This window comes from Bos indicus, chromosome 15 (assembly GCF_029378745.1).
Source record: "Bos indicus isolate NIAB-ARS_2022 breed Sahiwal x Tharparkar chromosome 15, NIAB-ARS_B.indTharparkar_mat_pri_1.0, whole genome shotgun sequence".
Lineage (NCBI taxonomy): Eukaryota > Metazoa > Chordata > Mammalia > Artiodactyla > Bovidae > Bos > Bos indicus.
This window is the reverse complement of record NC_091774.1, coordinates 40,307,250-40,324,692: the sequence shown is the minus strand read 5'-3', so window position 1 is coordinate 40,324,692 and position 17,443 is coordinate 40,307,250. Positions and strand designations below refer to the sequence as shown.

General features: G+C 44.6%; 1 protein-coding gene across 13 annotated transcripts in view; it reads left to right on the top strand.

The window, feature by feature from the left end:
- Window positions 1-17,443, top strand: part of TEAD1 (TEA domain transcription factor 1) — a 274,193-nt gene that overhangs the window by 84,782 nt on the left and 171,968 nt on the right. For all 13 annotated transcript variants that reach the window (XM_070803661.1, XM_070803659.1, XM_070803660.1 and 10 more), the window contains one exon: window positions 2,819-3,074. In XM_070803661.1, coding sequence (XP_070659762.1) covers window positions 2,918-3,074 — 157 coding nt within the window. In that variant the 5' untranslated portion in view covers window positions 2,819-2,917. The remainder of the gene's footprint in view (window positions 1-2,818; window positions 3,075-17,443) is intronic.

The following is a 17,443-nucleotide window of genomic DNA, read 5'->3' as shown; positions in this document are numbered from 1 at the left end:
AGGGGTATCTGCAACTCTGCTATCTTTCTTATAAGGCTGTCTACCACTTGTTGAACTAACAGGACATTTTTCCTTATGTCAAGTGAGCTATAACCTTCTTTAGGACTTCCACAAAACAGGTCCAACACCCTGCCTGTATGTAACACCTTCAGAAGTTGTTTGGTGTTTGAGGACATTAAGCTTGGCGATTATGATTCAGAAAGATCTTTCCAGTTTTGAGTCACTGACTAAGGCTAAAAATAATGGAATTTAGTAGAATAAATATAAATTCCTGGTGTTAGCTCCTAAACCAATTGATCAAGAGTCAGAATTTAGAAACAGCACATGGAGGATTGGGGCTTAGTTTTATGGATCATAGTCTTTCTCCGAGTGTCATTTACTGAAGATTGTGTACACACTGGGCTGGGCAAGAGGGGTAATGTAAATTGTATCTAGTCTGGAACCCAGTCAGCAGACTGAGGGCTGCTCTTGTCATACCCAAGTGGATGTCTCAGGGTAGATTTGCTTCCCACTGCATGGATAGACCTCAAGGATTAATGGGTAAAACTTAACCAGGAGATGGATTTTGTCCTAGTAGATGAAAGAATTTCAATATGTTAGTTCAAAGGAGCTGGTATTGGGAAGGCAGTAGGTTCCTTGTCGTCAACTGTGTTCAAGCGTAAATCCAACAACCAGTTGATGAGATGTGTCAGAGGGGACTTCAACTGTTGGATTAGGAGTACTGTGTTTTGGTCTGGAGCCTCTGAGGATTTCAGTTATATAGTAATGATCTTTTTAAAGTCAAATAACGTTCCCCTGGTCCCCTGGATTCCACCCTTCTACTATAGTAGAGTGCCGGACATGTCCACAGTTTAATCTTAAAATATGGCTCCCTGGAGAGAATTCATACTTCTTCAAGCTGCCTGGAGCTGAAGAACTGGCCTGTGCTTTTGTAAATGTCTGGTTTTGTTTGTTTTGTTGAATTAGGGGCTAAGGTGGAGAAGGAAAATGCTGGCAACTAGCCACTGCTCAAAGAGTTCACACATATTCTTATAATTTCTCTAATAATACTTCTTTGGAGCTAGAACAGACTATCCTAGAGTTCTCCATTGGAATTTTGTAAGATTCTTAGACCCAAACCAGGAAAAAAGTGTAATAATTTGAGAATTCAAAAGGCCCACACAGCAGGCCTTGTAGAGTTCGTCTAGGGGTCAGTCACAAACCCTTTCTTGTGGCATAATTTATACCTTTAACATTTGGCAGTTTTTAAAGTCCTGTGTCAATGTACATGTGTTGGTAAGAAGTAGTAAATATTTTGCTGACAAGTTCTTTGAAAGACGGATCAGTGGCAGCGTTTAAAGGCAGACAACCTGAGGGTTTCTTTCATCCAGGTGCTGCCAAATCTAAAAAGCCGTCAGGGTACGGAGCCAAACGCACACACTGGTCACACCATTTATGGTTTAATGTTCCTGTGCCTCGGAGTGTCTGCACCTGGGATCTGTTGATATCCACAGTGGGGGATGGCAGGGGAAAGGGATTCAGCTGGGAGAGCGAAGGAGAGGAGGCAGGGTGCTTGCTCTCAGAGGTGACTGACCTGGGATACAGAGCAGAGCCTGGTACCTAGTGGGGCCGCTCGCATCTGCTTCCCTTCTGGCTGCCTCTGTTGTAACGTTGCATGAACTTGAGGTGGCAGAAGCGGATGGAGTGGTGGTTGCATCCGCTGAGCTCTCTCACCCTCCTCAAGCCCTGCACCTCCCTTCTTCCCATCAATCCCCCAGAGCAATTCTTATCCCTCTTATTTGTTTTGAATGCATGATCTGATGCCTTTTCAACAAAGGAATATTGATATTTTAGTGTGCAGACAGCAGGGGGTACTGAATTAGATCATTTTCACATTGGTATTGGTGCCAGTTTGACATTTGTTTGGAAAGCTTATCCCTTTATGGCCATAGGTTACATGCATAATTTAAGGGGAATAAATCTTTGTGAAAGATTTCTTTTGGTTCTGTAACCATCAGTGGTGCAGACACATAAATGGAAGTCTCCCCCACAGTTTTCATGTGATCAGGAATTCCAAGGAGGCTCCCAGATGAAGTAGTCCATGTGGGTATAAAATGTTTTTGCAAATGTACTGGCCTCTTGTGGTAGTCGTTTAAGGGAGGGCAAGAACCGGGGACAACTTGGTTCCTGCTTCAGAAGGTTTCAGAAGTCGAAGGTGGTAAAGTGACCTGACTGTACAGGGTAAAAGAAAACCCTGTGGATAAATGCTGTAGGATAGCAGGTCCAGGTCTGCTGGCATTGCTATCTGTAGAATGAGTATTCGTGTTAATCTCCCTCCTTCTGCCCACCATTCTGCTGCCATCTTGCATCTTGGTGATCCCAGTGACAAATTCTGGGATGGTGTGACATTTCAGAGTTATCATACCAATTGCCACAGTGAGGCAGACATCTTTTGTTTTACACTATTTTCTTTTAAACAACTTGTTCTGAAGATTTGATTATTATCGAGCAAAGTGCTTCTAGTAGATAGTAGGTACTTAGCAAATGGTTTTGCATGATTCATTGTGAACTTGCAATTCAGAGAGTACTATTCTCAGATGAAAATTTCCTGTCATCTGTGAAGATTATCCAGCTTCTGCCTGCTGTTGCATTTCTGTATGAGTGCCTAACATGATACATAAAGAACAAAAGCCACTTAAATCTCAGAATTCCATCTTCTCTGTTAGTAGTTATTCGCCAAGCAAAGCTGGCGAATGGAGAGAGTGCAGTAGAACCAGCAGGAGCAGTGTATTGATGGCTACCGTGTCCTTATCATACTATCTTTTGGTTTCTCTCTTAGGTTTATTTTCTTGAAAAGGCTCCAGGCTTCGGCTTGGAAAATCCAACCGCCAAAATTGAGCCCAGCAGCTGGAGCGGCAGTGAGAGCCCTGCCGAAAACATGGAAAGGATGAGTGACTCTGCAGATAAGCCTATTGACAATGATGCAGAAGGGGTCTGGAGCCCCGACATTGAGCAGAGCTTTCAGGAAGCCTTGGCTATCTATCCACCATGCGGGAGGAGGAAAATCATCTTATCAGACGAAGGCAAGATGTATGGTAAGTGATTCAAATGCTCCTGGGAAATGCTGCAGCCCACTTTTGTGATTAAGAGATTATCATAACTAGCCTTCTACTAGGTGAGACACATTCCTTGTATGGGGTTGAATGATCTTTGTAGAATTCTAGTTGGCCATTCAAGGGACTGAATCTCAACTGAAGAGGAGAGTCAGTAAAGGACCATTGGGAAATCATTCCCTGGGGCTTCCTTTTTTATATCAAAAGCTCTCAAGGACTCCTTAGGAACTTAGGTAGTTGCAGTGGCACATGCAGACACCAGACACGGAGACTAATTCTTCCGAATGCATGCCCCATCTAAAGGAAGTGCTGCCACTTAGCTCCAGATAACTGACTGGAGCTGCATAGCAGTGGAGCCACATGCTGCCAGATCTAGCAGGCTAGATGTTTACATTTTTAAAACCCAGCATTTTTTTTTTCTTTTTAACTACATAGGCCAGATAAAACTGCTCAGGGACTTGATCAGACCTTTGAACTACCAGTTTACTGCCTTGTTACCAATCTTCAGTTGAATGGCCAGAAAAGGCACTGACCCCCAGGCTACTCTCTCCAGTCTCCCTTTCTACATGGGGACCCCTCACAGTGCATTAGAAACTCCCAAGCGTGCCCAAGAGGATGAAATCGGTTGACCAGATGGCTGGGGATGCTGAAGGTGGCAGCAGGCACCTATCCACTAGTGTGGGGTGTACAGGCTGGGTTTGGACCTTCCCTGCACCTTCAGCTTGTACTTTTAGGCTGTTTACCTTTTGGGAAGCAGATGGCAGGTGGTTACGTATACATTCTGCTTGTCTAATTGGGCACGTTGAGTTGACAGAGTTTGCACTGTGGCTGAGTCTAAAGAGATGCAAACGAATAACCTAAACTCAAAGAGAACTGGCTCAGCAGCCTACTGGAGGTTGTTAACTTATCACAGGAGTGATTTATTTCTAAACAATTTGAAAGCTTTTCCATAATAGGGTGTTGTACCTTTAATACTGCAGCTCCTCTATCAGGAGCCGTAGGAGGCTACAGACCAGGCTAGCACACACTGCTAAGGAGAAAGCAGATGGTGGTGCAGCTGCCACCAGCTGTGCCCCCACCCTGCCCTCCCCCTCTCCAATGTGGATGATGTAATGGAAACAAGGAAAATTTTGCTTTCTGCAGCATTAGAGTGTCTCTTCCTTGGCCAGTCTGTGTCACACACACACACACACACACACAGGAGAGAGAGAGAACCCAAACCTTCCGAATTTGTTTTATGTTCTCATGTGATCCTTTGTAGCCAAAGAAGCTTCTTCATGTTTGGTGAAATGGACTCAGGGTGAAACATCTCAGCTGCTGTGGGTAGAAAGTTTCAGGGCCTCTGGTTTTCTGTGTGCTTGTATCTTTCCTGGGCTACCCTTTCTCAGTCTGGCTGTTTGCTTTCAAGGTCTCGTTTTCATACCTAAAAATGCAACTTCCCCATTTTAAAGGCAGAGAAGAGCACTTTAATCTGTGAGCCTTCTTTGAAGCAGATTTTATTAGGAGTAGTGAAGGTGACTTCGGGCCACTGTACCTTGTACAACACCCATTTGTTTACCCAGAAATTATTTTAATCTAAAAAAACTGGCCTAGTGTTGGACATGCCAGTTGGGAAGAAGTACTCCTGCCTTTCATTTCTCACTGGGAATACTGGGAATGGCACTATCCCTTTAGGAACCAGGTTTCTGGACTAGGAATAGGAACACAGTTCAAAGCAAATGTTATTTTTTTCAACTCCAGTTTTTTTTCCTCCATTGCTTTTACTTTTTAGGCAGCAGCCATGGTAGATTGAACCAATTTGCCTGTAACTCCATCATAAAAATCATTTTTCTATGAAAATAATTTGTGAAAGGACACTTGATGTTAGTTTGGGGTCAAAAACAGTAGGCTAGGCAAGAGAACTGTGAGAAGCTCTGGATTTGAGTCATCTACCCATAGTGAACTTGAATGATCCTGCCCTTGGTCTGTGAGTTTTCTCCCTTGTACAGAAAGAGGGTAAAGTAGATGATATCTGTGATCCTTGGGGCTTGGATGTTTTATGATTCTGGATTTGTGACTTGTCCCTCAGTAAGAGTGATCAATCCGTTGACAAACATGGCGCTGGTCGTGGAGCATGTTGTTAATACTGAGAGTAATCAGATTCCGAGTGCTTCCTGAGAGTGCGTGTTCTTGATGTGTGTGTTCTTCTTTCCCTGAAAGCCACGTTACATTTTCTGACAGTGTTGGTGATCAACCATTATTTAAAACTGGGCAATCATTTTGAGCGAGCAGCATTAACGATTATAACTGCAAGATTGTGTGTCCTGATTAGGGGTGCAAGAGACACATTTGCTGTGGTAGCCCTGCAGTGGCCTCCTCGTCCAGGCAGCTGACCAGTGTGGAGGAGCTTGGCTTATCCTGATGCTTTGGAAGGGAAACGTGGTTATCATGTTTATGGGAGGTAGCGACTGGACCCCTTAAGAGAAACTGCCTTGGGTGCCTGGGAGCAGCTGCCTGTAACCCACCTGTAACTGAGGATGAGAGAAAATTGGTTTGAGAGCCTCCACAGTGACGCTCCAGCCACTTGGGGATAGAGTCATGTGAGCGATGTGGGGGCCGAGCTGCTGTTCCTTGGCTTCAGGCCTGTTCCCCATCTTACCATATGTGAATTAGGACACAAACCAGACTGGGAGCCTGGGTTTCTGAAGGTCCTAAGAGCATGCTTTTTCTCTTAAGCATTTTGAAAATGAAAACATTGAAAGCATTTAGGATTCCATGGAGTGAGATCAAAATAATTTAATGCCTTTTAGTGAAATACCAAGTGTTTTTGACTTGAGGGGGTTATTCCGATATTTTCTGAGCATCTGTTGAGTATTGTGATGTCACTAATTCTGAGCCTTTGGAGAGGCAAGGTCAAGTGCAGCACTGATTTATTTGGTAATGAAATCTCCTCTGTGGTTGGCAATAGGGCAAATGCAGTCTTAGAGAGGGGAAAAATTGGAAAGCTCTCTTTATGATGAGGTTTGGGCCATTAGAAAAGATGGCTTAATTTTCCCTATGCTACCTGGGTCTGCGGAGAGGCCAAGCCTTTGTGTGGTTCGTCTCCATGTGGACAGATTATTTCTGCCTGCAGCACCCTGTGGGTCGGCAGTTGTTCTTAGGGATTATTAGAAGGAGGGTGAGACTTCTTTGACTGTTCCCAAGAGCTTGCAAGCTCATTCCCTCTCTTCTCCGTGTTTTCTTTTTCTTATTTTTACATAGATGTTCCTCTGTGTATCCTCGTAGATAGTTGTGGAGGAGATAGCAGGGGGACAAGATGATAGAGACTTTCTTGATCAGCAAAGCTGTCTGAAACTGAATTTCATAGGAGCAGCCCACAGTTTTTAACACAAGACAGAAACAAAACAGTGAAGCAGAGGATTTGTCTAGATGTGCTTTCTGTTGTACCTGAAAACTGTAGTCAGGCAGAGTGGTCAAGTATCTCCCATAATCAAGTTAGGGACCAGAGCTAAACATTCACTGGCTGCTTGCCTCAGAGACATGCAAGTGTAGCACCTTAAATCTTGGCCTTTGGAATTGTTATGAAGCCTGGCTCTACCCCTTCTAGACATTAGGCTCTGGGTAAGTTGCAACTTCCATCTCATGCTCACAACATTTTGAGGTCAATTTTGTGAGTCTCACTTTGCAGATGAGGGAGCTAAAAGGGATAAGTGGCTTGTGCATGACCAATATAAATGGTATAGCTGGATTCTTTCAAAACTGACTCTATCTGACTCCCAAACATGGGCTCTTTCCTTCCTTGCTGGAGGTCATTGTAAATAAATCCAACAAGTCAGTATTAAGTGCTGCCTGTATTCCAGCCCCCATACTAGGCATTTTCAGGGATAGAGCAGTAAGCCAGACAGACATGATCCCTGCCCTTATGGAGCCATCCTAAGTTTATTTGCAGGAAACACTGACCTGAGGTCAGGACTGCGTGCCAGAGCTTTCTGGGAAGTCTGAGGGCCTTTGAAGATGGTCACCTTCCACTTAGCCTTTTGAAGCCTGTTCTTGGCCACCAGTGTCCAGGGCACCTGGCCCAATGCTGGCAGGAAGAAAGCTTCTCAAATATCGTAGTAGGGAGGATCCTAGATCACAAGGCTGGCCTTGGTGGCAGCCAGAAAGATGTCTGGAAGATTCTGGTGCCCTGGGATCCCATAGGCAGCTTGGGCAGAGCAGTTGCTGAACAATGACTTTCTCCTTTTGTGAGCAGTTATCTTTAGGGTTCTTGCTCCAGATAGCTCCAGGGGTGCCCCTTTCTTGCTGGGATGCCAGGCCTACTGATCAGCCCTAAAGAGCTCAGTTGTGAGGCATAGAGAAGATGAAGAGGAAGGCATCTCTGGATTAGGCCTCTCTAATAGGTCTTCCCCTGTTGCTGACCTGAGCCTTCCCAGCCAGGAGAGCATAAGAGTTGGACTTGCCTCTTTGCTTACTTCATAGAAGTACAAGATAGAAGGGAAGAGGGGCAGGTTCAATGAGGTGGGGCAGAGCTGACAAGGGGATCTGAGAAGGCGTGCACACAGGCAGGCACAAATATTACCAGTTAATCAGTGCAGGCAAAGAGGCTGACATCTGAGGACCCCCGGCTCCTCCCGATCAGAACTGGTCAAGGGAATGTAGGGGCATCGCTGTGTTAGACAGTGAACTTTCCCATAGTTTCTGTGAGGACCGGAAGGTGGTCCACATCTGTGGAGGCCCCAGAAGCCCTGATGCAGAAGTGGCTGCAGACTCCAGGCCCTAGAGGATCGCCAGGCTTTGGGAGAGTGAGCCTTGTGGCCTGAGCTGAACTTGTTCGTCCCAGTTCTTCATCTGAACATCATGTGGCATCTGTGATTTCATCTTTGTGTCTGACTTGTGATGTGGGATATTATTTCCAGTAAATTGGCAAAAAATGTAAAGCACAAAGCATTGTGCCCTTAGAACAGGCTAGAAGCCCCACAAGGCAGGGGCTGTCTTGCTGGACAGAGAAGATGTCAGTGATGTTTGTTGAGTGTATGCATGTGGGGGTTATTGCTTAAGACAAAGAAAGATGAGTAAGTAAGCCTCTGAGCTGCAAGAGGAGCTGGCTGGAAAGGAAGGGAGAAAACAGAAAAAAAGAGAGAGAAAGATGTTTGTATATCTCATGGTCTTCCTAGCCTGAGAAGGAAGAAACTTTGGTTTTTGCTCTGTGTGCTGCCGGATGTTAGTTCAAGTGGTAGGAAGGATTTCTACTCACATTGGCACCATGGTAAAGCAAGGGTTAATTCTGGGATCCTCAGAACAGATGAGTAATGGGGGATTTTGAAATAGTTTCGTTCCTCTGAGAATAGCAGAGCCAACGTCATCAGTGTTTGTGTTGGGAAAGTTTAACATAGCGGGGGTCCAGCCTACAAAGGTTTGTGCACAAGGTGTGAGCTCTTGTGCAATTCAGATAAAAAATAGCTACTTAGGATGGCTTGAGAATTGGTCATGAGGGAGGAAAAAAAAGTAAGAGACAGAGAATCTTAAATTATTACCAAGTTGGAAAGTTAAGCTTTTCAACAACTTTCTGTGGCAGCGGGTGAGCCCTGGCATTCAGAAGACATGGATTTGTAAATCAGTTAATGAGTGCTGTGGACCCGTACTGTGCTTTGACTGTGAATGGGGCCTACAGATGTAGGATAATTAAGAGAACTGACCTGTGTGACCACTTACCGTGTACCAGGCACTTTCTCGTTGCTTTAGAATGTGTTGTCTTGTTTATTCCTCAGAACAAACTGATGATGTAGGTTACGCTGTGCTTGTGTGCTTAGCTGCTCAGTCGTGTCTGACTTTGAGACCCCATGGACTGTAGCTGCCAGGTTCCTCTGTTCATGGGCATTCTCCAGGCAAGAATACTGTAATGGGTTGCCACGCCCTCCTCCAGGGGAACTTCCCAACCCAGGGATTGAACCCAGATCTTGTTCATTGCGGGCAGATTCTTTACTGCCTGAACCACCAGAGAACCCTTTTTACATCCAGGAAAGCTGAGGCCCACCAAAATCAAGTTACGTGCTCAAGGCCACAGTGGATAAGTGGTGGAGTTGACATTTGAATGTCAGCTTAAAACAAGAAGCCAGTTAAGACAGCGAACCACAGTACTGATATGGAAGGAAGTACACTGTGTACTAGAGATATCGACAGTTCAGTGGTAGGGCAGCAGAAAGTGTGATTATTTATATGGGGAAGGCACATATCTATATTTAAAAATACAAGAGAGTGGAAGAATCAGAGTCTGAGAGGCAGATTTAGGTGAGCCAACTTTCAGTGGGAAAAGGCCACTTAGTGTTTTTTGCTTTTTTAAATTTTTTAAATGTTTTTTGTTTTTAAACTTCTTTTGGATGGCAGACCGCCCCCCCCCGCCACCGCCCCCCGCCCTCCACCCTTTTCTGAGAATCTACAGAAAGTTGTGGATCTCATCTTCAAAAAATATTCAGGCTTGTGCACAGTTACAGAGTTGTTGCAATAGAACATTAGGGGATTTCTGAAGCCTAGGTTTATATTTACTACTGTGGGGAGAGAGAGAGAGGGGAAGGGCATTCAGGGAATTCAGGCATAAGGGAGCAGCATGATAAAGGCACAGAGTCCTGAAGGGACCCACTCTGGTGCTCTTGGAAATGAGGATGTGCCCTGGAGGGGGATGGTAGTTGAGCCTGGAAATGTGGGCTGGCAGTGTGTCGTGGAGGCCTGGAGTGCCACGCCGTCGTGTCTGGTGCTCATCCGGGGGACAGAGGAAGCCACTGCGTGTTTTCAGGAGAGATGGTTGTGACTCATCCTGTGTTTGACAAAGCCAGCTTTGAAGGCGTGAAGACAAGTTAGATTACTGTTGCAGAGGATGAGCTTAAACTGCAGTCCTGGTGGAGAAGCTTCATGGGTAGAACCTATAGGACTGGCTGACAGGATGCGATTTGTGAAAGAGAAGGAGGGGTTGAAGATGATTCCAGGGTTCTTTCTGCTTGGGCGATGGGGAGAATGGTGGGACTATTAAATGGATGGGGAATGAAAACAAGAGATGCAGCTTGTAGAGTGGAGAAATGGGGAGTTGGATTTTGTCATGTTCTGGACGTGTACTTGGGGGGCCGTCCACATGAGGATGATCTGTGGGGTTTGGAAATTCCTGCTTGGAGCTCAGGCAGCCTGGAGTTGCAGGGGTAGTTTGGGGCCTCATCAGCAGAGAAGAGATGAGAATGGGCGATATGCTTAGGCCCCCGTGTATTGTGGTTAGACCAGCAAGGATTTTAAATGGGGTGTCTGTATTTGTGGGAGAGTAAAGAGGTTGCCTTTTTAAGAAAAAGGGAGACCCATCAGTGGTTCCTAAGCCTGATCATCATCAGCAGAAGCACTCGAAAAGCTTAAAAAAGAGAGACATAACTGACTCAAACTCATTGAATCAGAATCTCTGAGTGTGGTCTGAGAATCTTATGTTTTTAAAAGCTCTCTGGGTAATTTGGGTGATCAGGCAGGTTTGAGAGTCACTGGGCTAAACTATTACCTGGGGCCAAGAGGAGAGGGCCACATTTCTAGAGCTGGTAAAAGAAACTAATGAGCAGAGAACGAGACTGACTTTGAAAGAGTCCTTGGAAAGTTTGCGGATAGGAAATGAACTGTATAATTCAGTTAATGCTCCCTCTGTATAGAGAAGAAAGATTACCATGGCCCAGGTTTGCATGTACAGGAAGAGCCTTGAGATGGTATCTTAAAGTTAAAGGAAGGCATAGAAAATTAAAGGAGGGCTTATTTTAGAACAGGAGAGAGAGACTTGGCCATTTGGTTAGTAGTGAAAGTGAAAGTCACTCCGTCGTGTCCAGCTCTTTGTGACCCCATGGACATTCTCCAGTCCATGGAATTCTCCAGGCCAGAATACTGGAGTGGGTAGCCTTTCCCTTTTCCAGGGGATCTTCCCAACCCAGGGATTGAACCCAGGTCTCCCTCATTGCAGGTGGATTCTTTACCAGCTGAGCCACAAAGGAAGCCCTTGGTTAGTAGGGCGGGAAAAGTATGTAATTGAGGAATTATTTGATGGAATAGAACCAGGAAGAGACCTTAAAAGGAGAAGGGCTTCTTTTACTCTCATGCATAATGGCAGGAGAAGGTTCAGGTAGAAGGTGCAGGGAAGGCATAGTGATTCCTGTCTTCAGATGAGAAGTAAGGCCATGTGGGCTGAGGTGGGTTATGAGCTTCTGAAAAGTAGAGCAAGCTTAGTAGAGATACTGTAGGGGAACTGGATATGGGGGGACAGGGGTGAGTAAAAGAATTGTGAGCAGTGGAGGAAGGGCCTGAGAGAAGTCGGAGAACATTCCTTTCTTCTTTTAATTGAAATTTTTATTGAGATAATTGTAGATTCACATGCAATTGTAAGAAATAGTACAAAGATTCTTTGTACACTTTGTACACTTTCCCCCCAGTGGTTACATTTTGCAAAACGGTAATATCAAAACCGGGATATTAATGTCAATATAAACTACTGATCTTACTCAGATTTTCCCAACTCTACTGGTACTCATTTGTGTATGTGTGTTATGTTAAGTTGTGTACAGTGTTACCACCTGTGTGGTATGTGTATCCACACCACGACGATGCAGAACAGTTCCAGCACCGCAAGGATCCCCAGGGTTGCCCTTTGTCACCATACCCATCCCTGTTCTGCTTCCCCCGACCTTATCCCTGACTCCTGGCAACCATGAGTTATTCTTTATTTCTAAAATGTTGTTGTTTCAAGCATGTTATCTAGTGCAGTCATACTGTATGTAACCTTTTAGGGTTGGCTTTTCCCCATTCATCGTAATTCCCCGGAGATTCATCCAGGTTGGTTGTGTATCAGTAGTTTGTTCCTTTGATTGCTGAGCAGTTCTCTAGCTTGTATGCACCAGTGTGTTTAACCATTCACCTGTTCAAGGGTATCGAGTTAAATCTAGCTTTCGGCTATTACAAATAGAGCTGCTATGACCATTTATACACACATTTTCTAAAAAGTTTATACATGTATACTTGGCTGTGCTAGGTCTCTGTTGACGGCGCGGGCTTTTCTCTAGCTGCGGTAAGTGAGGGCTACTCTCTAGTTGCGGCACACGGGCTTCTCATTGTGGAGGCTTCTCTTGTGCAGCAGGGGCTCCAGGGCGCGCGGGCTTCAGCAGCTGTAGCACGTGGCTCGGGAGTTGTGGTTCCCAGGCTCTAGAGCATGGGCTCTACAGTTGTGATGCACGGGCTTAGTTGTTCCAGGACATGTGGGATCTTCCCAAATCAGGGATCGAACCTGTATCTCCTGTGTTACCAGGTGGATTATTTACCACTAAGCTACCAGAGGAGCCCTATATACAGTTTTCTGGGTAGATGTAGTTTTCATTTCCGTGGGATAAATGCATTCATTGCTGGGTCAAACGGTAGTTGTATCTTCAGCTTTCTTTCTCTTTTTAAAAAACTACTCAACTGTTCTTCAGAGCAGCTGTGCCATTTTACACTCCCCTGCGGTCTAGGTTCTCTGCATCCTCACCAGCATTTGGTGTTGTCTCTATTGTTTGTTTTAACTATTCTGATAGGTGTGTGGTGATACCCCATGTGATTTGAAGTTGCATTTCCCCAGTGACTAATGATGTGAAACATCTTTTCATGTACTTATTTGCCATCTGTATATTCTCTTCAGAGAATATACAGAGATATACAGAATATATGGAGAAATGTCTGTTCATGTCTTTTGTCCCCCTTTTAATTGGATTATTTATATTCTGATTGCTGAGTTTGGGGAGTTCTTTATTTTAGATATGAGTCCTTTGATATGTAGTTTGCAGCTGTGTTCTTGTCAGTAGCCTATCTTCTCATCTTCTTCACATGTATAAGTGTTACATTTTGATGAGATCCAATTTATTAATTTTCCCTTTTATGGTGCACAAGCTTAGTTGCTTCATGGTTTGTACTTTTGATGTCAAGTCTAAGAACTCATTGCCTAGCCCTGGGCACTGAAGATTTTCTTCTGTGTTTTGTTCTAAAAGGTTTCTGGTTTTATGTTTTACATCTCAATCTGTGACCTTTTTTTAAATTAATTTTTGTGTAATGCAAGAGTATTTCCTTTGGGAAAAGCCACTGGCATTATTATGTGATACATACGTATTTTTTCTGCTAGGGGATTATTGGTGTATCTAAATTTTGACATTGTCAAGGCTCGGGACCAGAGACACTAAAGTGCTAGTGAGTGCACGTTTGCACCAGTCTAGGTGGGGGCAGGGACAAGGTGAAGCTGGAGCTGCTGACGAGTCATGACGTGTACTCTTAGAGGCTCTGTACACACAGGAGAGGTGGCTGGAAAGGAGGCTGTGGTCACGCACGGGAGAGGAAGCATCTGAGATTAGAGGTGGAGAGATTTCAAGTGATGAGTTTCGAGGTGTGGCTGCAAATATGGTCAACTGATACGAATGTGGGCGATGGCTACTGGAGACGAGGAAGTAAGACATAGGGAGACTCATCAGCATTGGGTTGGTTAATCACGTTGATGTTGAAGTCTACTGTAGTGCACTGTGAATTTGTAAATAAGCCTACCAAAGTAACCAGGTGTTAGGGGGATTTCCTGGAGAGGACATGACCCCATGGATGTGAATGGAGAGAATTTAATATTGTTGTGAATGGCATGGGGCTAGTGAAGAGCAGGCAGCAGAACAGCCAGGCAGAAGGAATACTGGGGTTACAAGAAAACCCTAACATTTTCCACCTCTCTCTTCCCAAAGTCTTTGGCTGCTCTGAAACTTTACCTCTTTGCAATGTATCTGTGCCTTGTTGCTATCATCTGTAGAATGGGGTGAGAAAATCAATTTCTCCGTATCTCTCAGTGATGTTGAGAAAATGCCATTATACACGAGAAAATGCAATTATGTGTGAGAAGATGTTTTGAACTAAATCCTATAACAGGGGTTAAGCCTGTTCCCAGCATGTTAGAAAGGTAAGAACAGATATTTTGGAGCAGCCACTCAGGTAAGCCTGCCTAGCCTATGTAGAGGGTTGTTTGGTTAAGGGAGCAATTGAATGGTATCCCCCTTTCAGAGTTTCTGCTGTTGGAGAGGGGAGGTCAGGATACACTTGTCTGGGTCAGAGTCACAGATGATGGAAGGGATCAGTGGGAGTGGGCAGGTCCCGGAGTAGCATGGAAGGCGATGGGGGCTTGGACGGCTCGAGAACCTGCCGGTTCTTAGCTGCATGGCCCTGGGTTCCAACGCCTGTCTTTGTTCTGTCCCCACTGACTTCCACATCTAGAGCTTCAGTTCCTCTCCCCTCTAGAGCATTTTACTTGGGATTGGGTCTTAATTTCTTACTACTGTTGTGATTTATATATATCCCATTTCTTTGATAATGAGTGTTTAAAGTGGTCATTTTCCAGATTAGCATTGTTATGATATTGTTCTGCTGATCTCTGTAATAAAGAGCCTATCTTAGAGAATGCTCAACACAGTAAATGAAAATATATAAATATATTGTGGTTAAGGTCATAGAAAAAATTTGAAGGAATTCAAAACATGTAAATAACAGTTGCTTCAGGGGATGGATTCATGGGGAACTCCGTTTCTATTACATATTTCTGTATTAATGGAGTGTTTTTTTTTCCCCCCCTAATAGTGAACATATGTTACTTTTGGAATTAGAGGAAAAATAACTATATCATTTATTTTTTTCCTCTGATTCTGAGCAAGAAAGACTCATTAAAGAAAAATGTGGCAAATACCAAGAATGAGAAGCAAATCGTATCATCCAGGTCGACACTGGAGTGATGTTTACCTGGGGTTTTGTTGTGGGAGGGGCTCTGCAAGGTCCTGGTGGGCAGGAGAGGGGTGCTGGGGGAGGAGCTGGTGCCAGCAAGCTCTCCCTTCCATGGGTGAGTGGCCGAGGCACCGATCTGCAGAGACAGGTGGTCAGAGAGTGGGGTGCCGTGGCCAGGAAGCAGGACAGGGTGTTCTTACTATACGATTCAGGACATTGGTCCGGGAGTTCAACAGGTGCTGGGTCAGTTGAATCTGTCAGTCAGCTCTCCACACTAAAAGTGGCATTACTCTGACATTCATGTTTTATGGTGCTATGGTGGTGGAAGAAAGACTGGAACATGTTCAGATCCATTCATCCAGTGTCCACGTGCTCACAGCAAGCTACTACAGAAGAATAGACAGGCCCCACGTCTCTGCCGAGCCAGTATTTATTGTTTCACTTGTACTGTAGGGCGGACAAGCTTTATTCTTGGAGGGCTGCGGGCCTGTCTTTTAAGAATGTCGGTAGTCTTTTTAATGGTCCTGTTATTCTTTGTAACAGATTCCTGGCAGGTAACCTTGTACTTGTGTTGCCTTTAGGCAGAGGTGGGTGGCTTTTAGAGTATGAAAACACTCTGGAGACTGTACAGAGTGCTATAAATTCTCCTTTGATTATAATCATTTGATTTAATCACAGGTATATTTCATTTACCTGATGTTTACCTGCTATGCCTTCACTGCAGATTATTGCATCTGCCCACCTTCCCTTCTCTCAAATGCTTCAATTCCAGGTATATCGTAGAATCAAATTGTTCTTCAAAATCCATATGAATATTATTTCTTTAAAGCCTCTTGCTATATCAGAATACACCCCTCTCCTTTTTATCCTTTTAGAATGCAGTCTGAAAGGTGTGACAGTGAAATTTCCTGCCCAGGACATTTAATGTATTAAAAAAAAAATTTATATAATGTTGTGGCTTTTTTGACACCCTGCCCCCCAGCAGTGAAATTGGTCATTAGCTGACCATTTCTATAGACATTGTTCTTTTTGGAATGGCTACAGCAACTTTTTAAGTTACCTTCAAAGCAAGTGCTATTGGGGAAATGTAATTGATCACTCCCCAAAGCTTTGCAGAATCAGGGTAATATTGAAAATATGTTAATAAGCTGAGTCATCCCCCACCCCCACCCCAACCATTTGCAAATGTCCCAATTACTCCCTCTGTGCCTACCCTCTTCCCTGGGTCTGCCTCTATGCTCCATGACTTGCTTGCTATTGTGCTGAGATGGGTTTTGGCAACTGTCTCTTAGATGAATGGATCTGTTACAAACATGGTAGCTTCTGTGACTGCTTAAAAAGATTGTTGTTTATGACTGCTTTTTATTGAGAGATGTTTGGTGCACGTTAATGTCCTGATAAAGACATTTGTACCTATAAAGTAGCCACCGCCTTACACGTATTTGATTGTGAATAAGGTGCTGGGGCTGATGACATGCCAGATGTGAGGTATTGGATTGCATGTTTATTCAACTGTCACTGCAATCTCTGTACTCGAATGTGCCTTTGTGTTTGCTGTCTCACAGCAACACACCGAATGCAGTGGCGATACGATCCTGACTATGGAAGATGCTATTTGGGTTACTTGGATCGTAAGCTATGAGTATTAGGAAGCATTCTCTCAGTCCCCATGTGTCCTGAGACAGCAGTCATGAACAGTTGTTAGGTGAAGGGAACTGCCAGGTGGGATGACCACATGCATTGGGATAGGGGCCTTTTGAGATGGACAAATCTTAAGTCTGGACTGACCAGGGCAGGCATTGTGACAGGGATTACTGCTAATAAATAATCTATCCAGTGCTTGCAATGTGCCAGAAACTTTTCTAAATACTTAATATCAACTCATTTAAGCCTCACTACAAATCAGTAGCCACCATTATTATTCCCACATTAGGATGAGGAAATCAAGGCCTAGAAAGGTTCAGTAAATTGCCCAGGATCATATGGCTTAGAACTCCTGACATAAACCCCATTCAGCTTGGCTCCATTACCTGAGCTCTTAAGCACCATCTTCTGCTGCCTCTGAGCTGTGACAGAACAGGAACCTGAGGGTCCCTGGACCGTGTCCACGTCCTACGTTGCTGCCTTGTTATGTGGAAGAGTTTTGGTTCCAGGGAAACAGTGCAAAAGGGAGAATGGGCTTTCCTGGTACCCAGGATAGTTTTCTTGTTTTCTGCCTGGTAAACTCCTACTGGCCCTTCAAGACCCTGGCAAAAATGCCCTTCTCGCCCCCAAAGTCTTCTTTAGTCTCCACAGGCAGAGATACATGCTCCCTCCTTTGTGTTTCCACAGTATTTTTTTTTAAGATTTATCTATGTATTTGGCTGTGCTGGGTCTTAGTTGTGGCATGTGGGATATAGTTCCCCAACAAGGGATCGAACCCGGTCCCCTGCATTGGGAGCACAGAGTCTTAGCCACTGGACTAGCAGGGAAGTCCCTCCACAGTATCTGACCACCCGTCAAAGCACTTTTCAGACTCACTTTTAATGTGTGTATTTGTATCTCCTGCCCCTAGCATAGTGCCTGGCACACATTAGGCCTTCAGAATATGTTTGAAT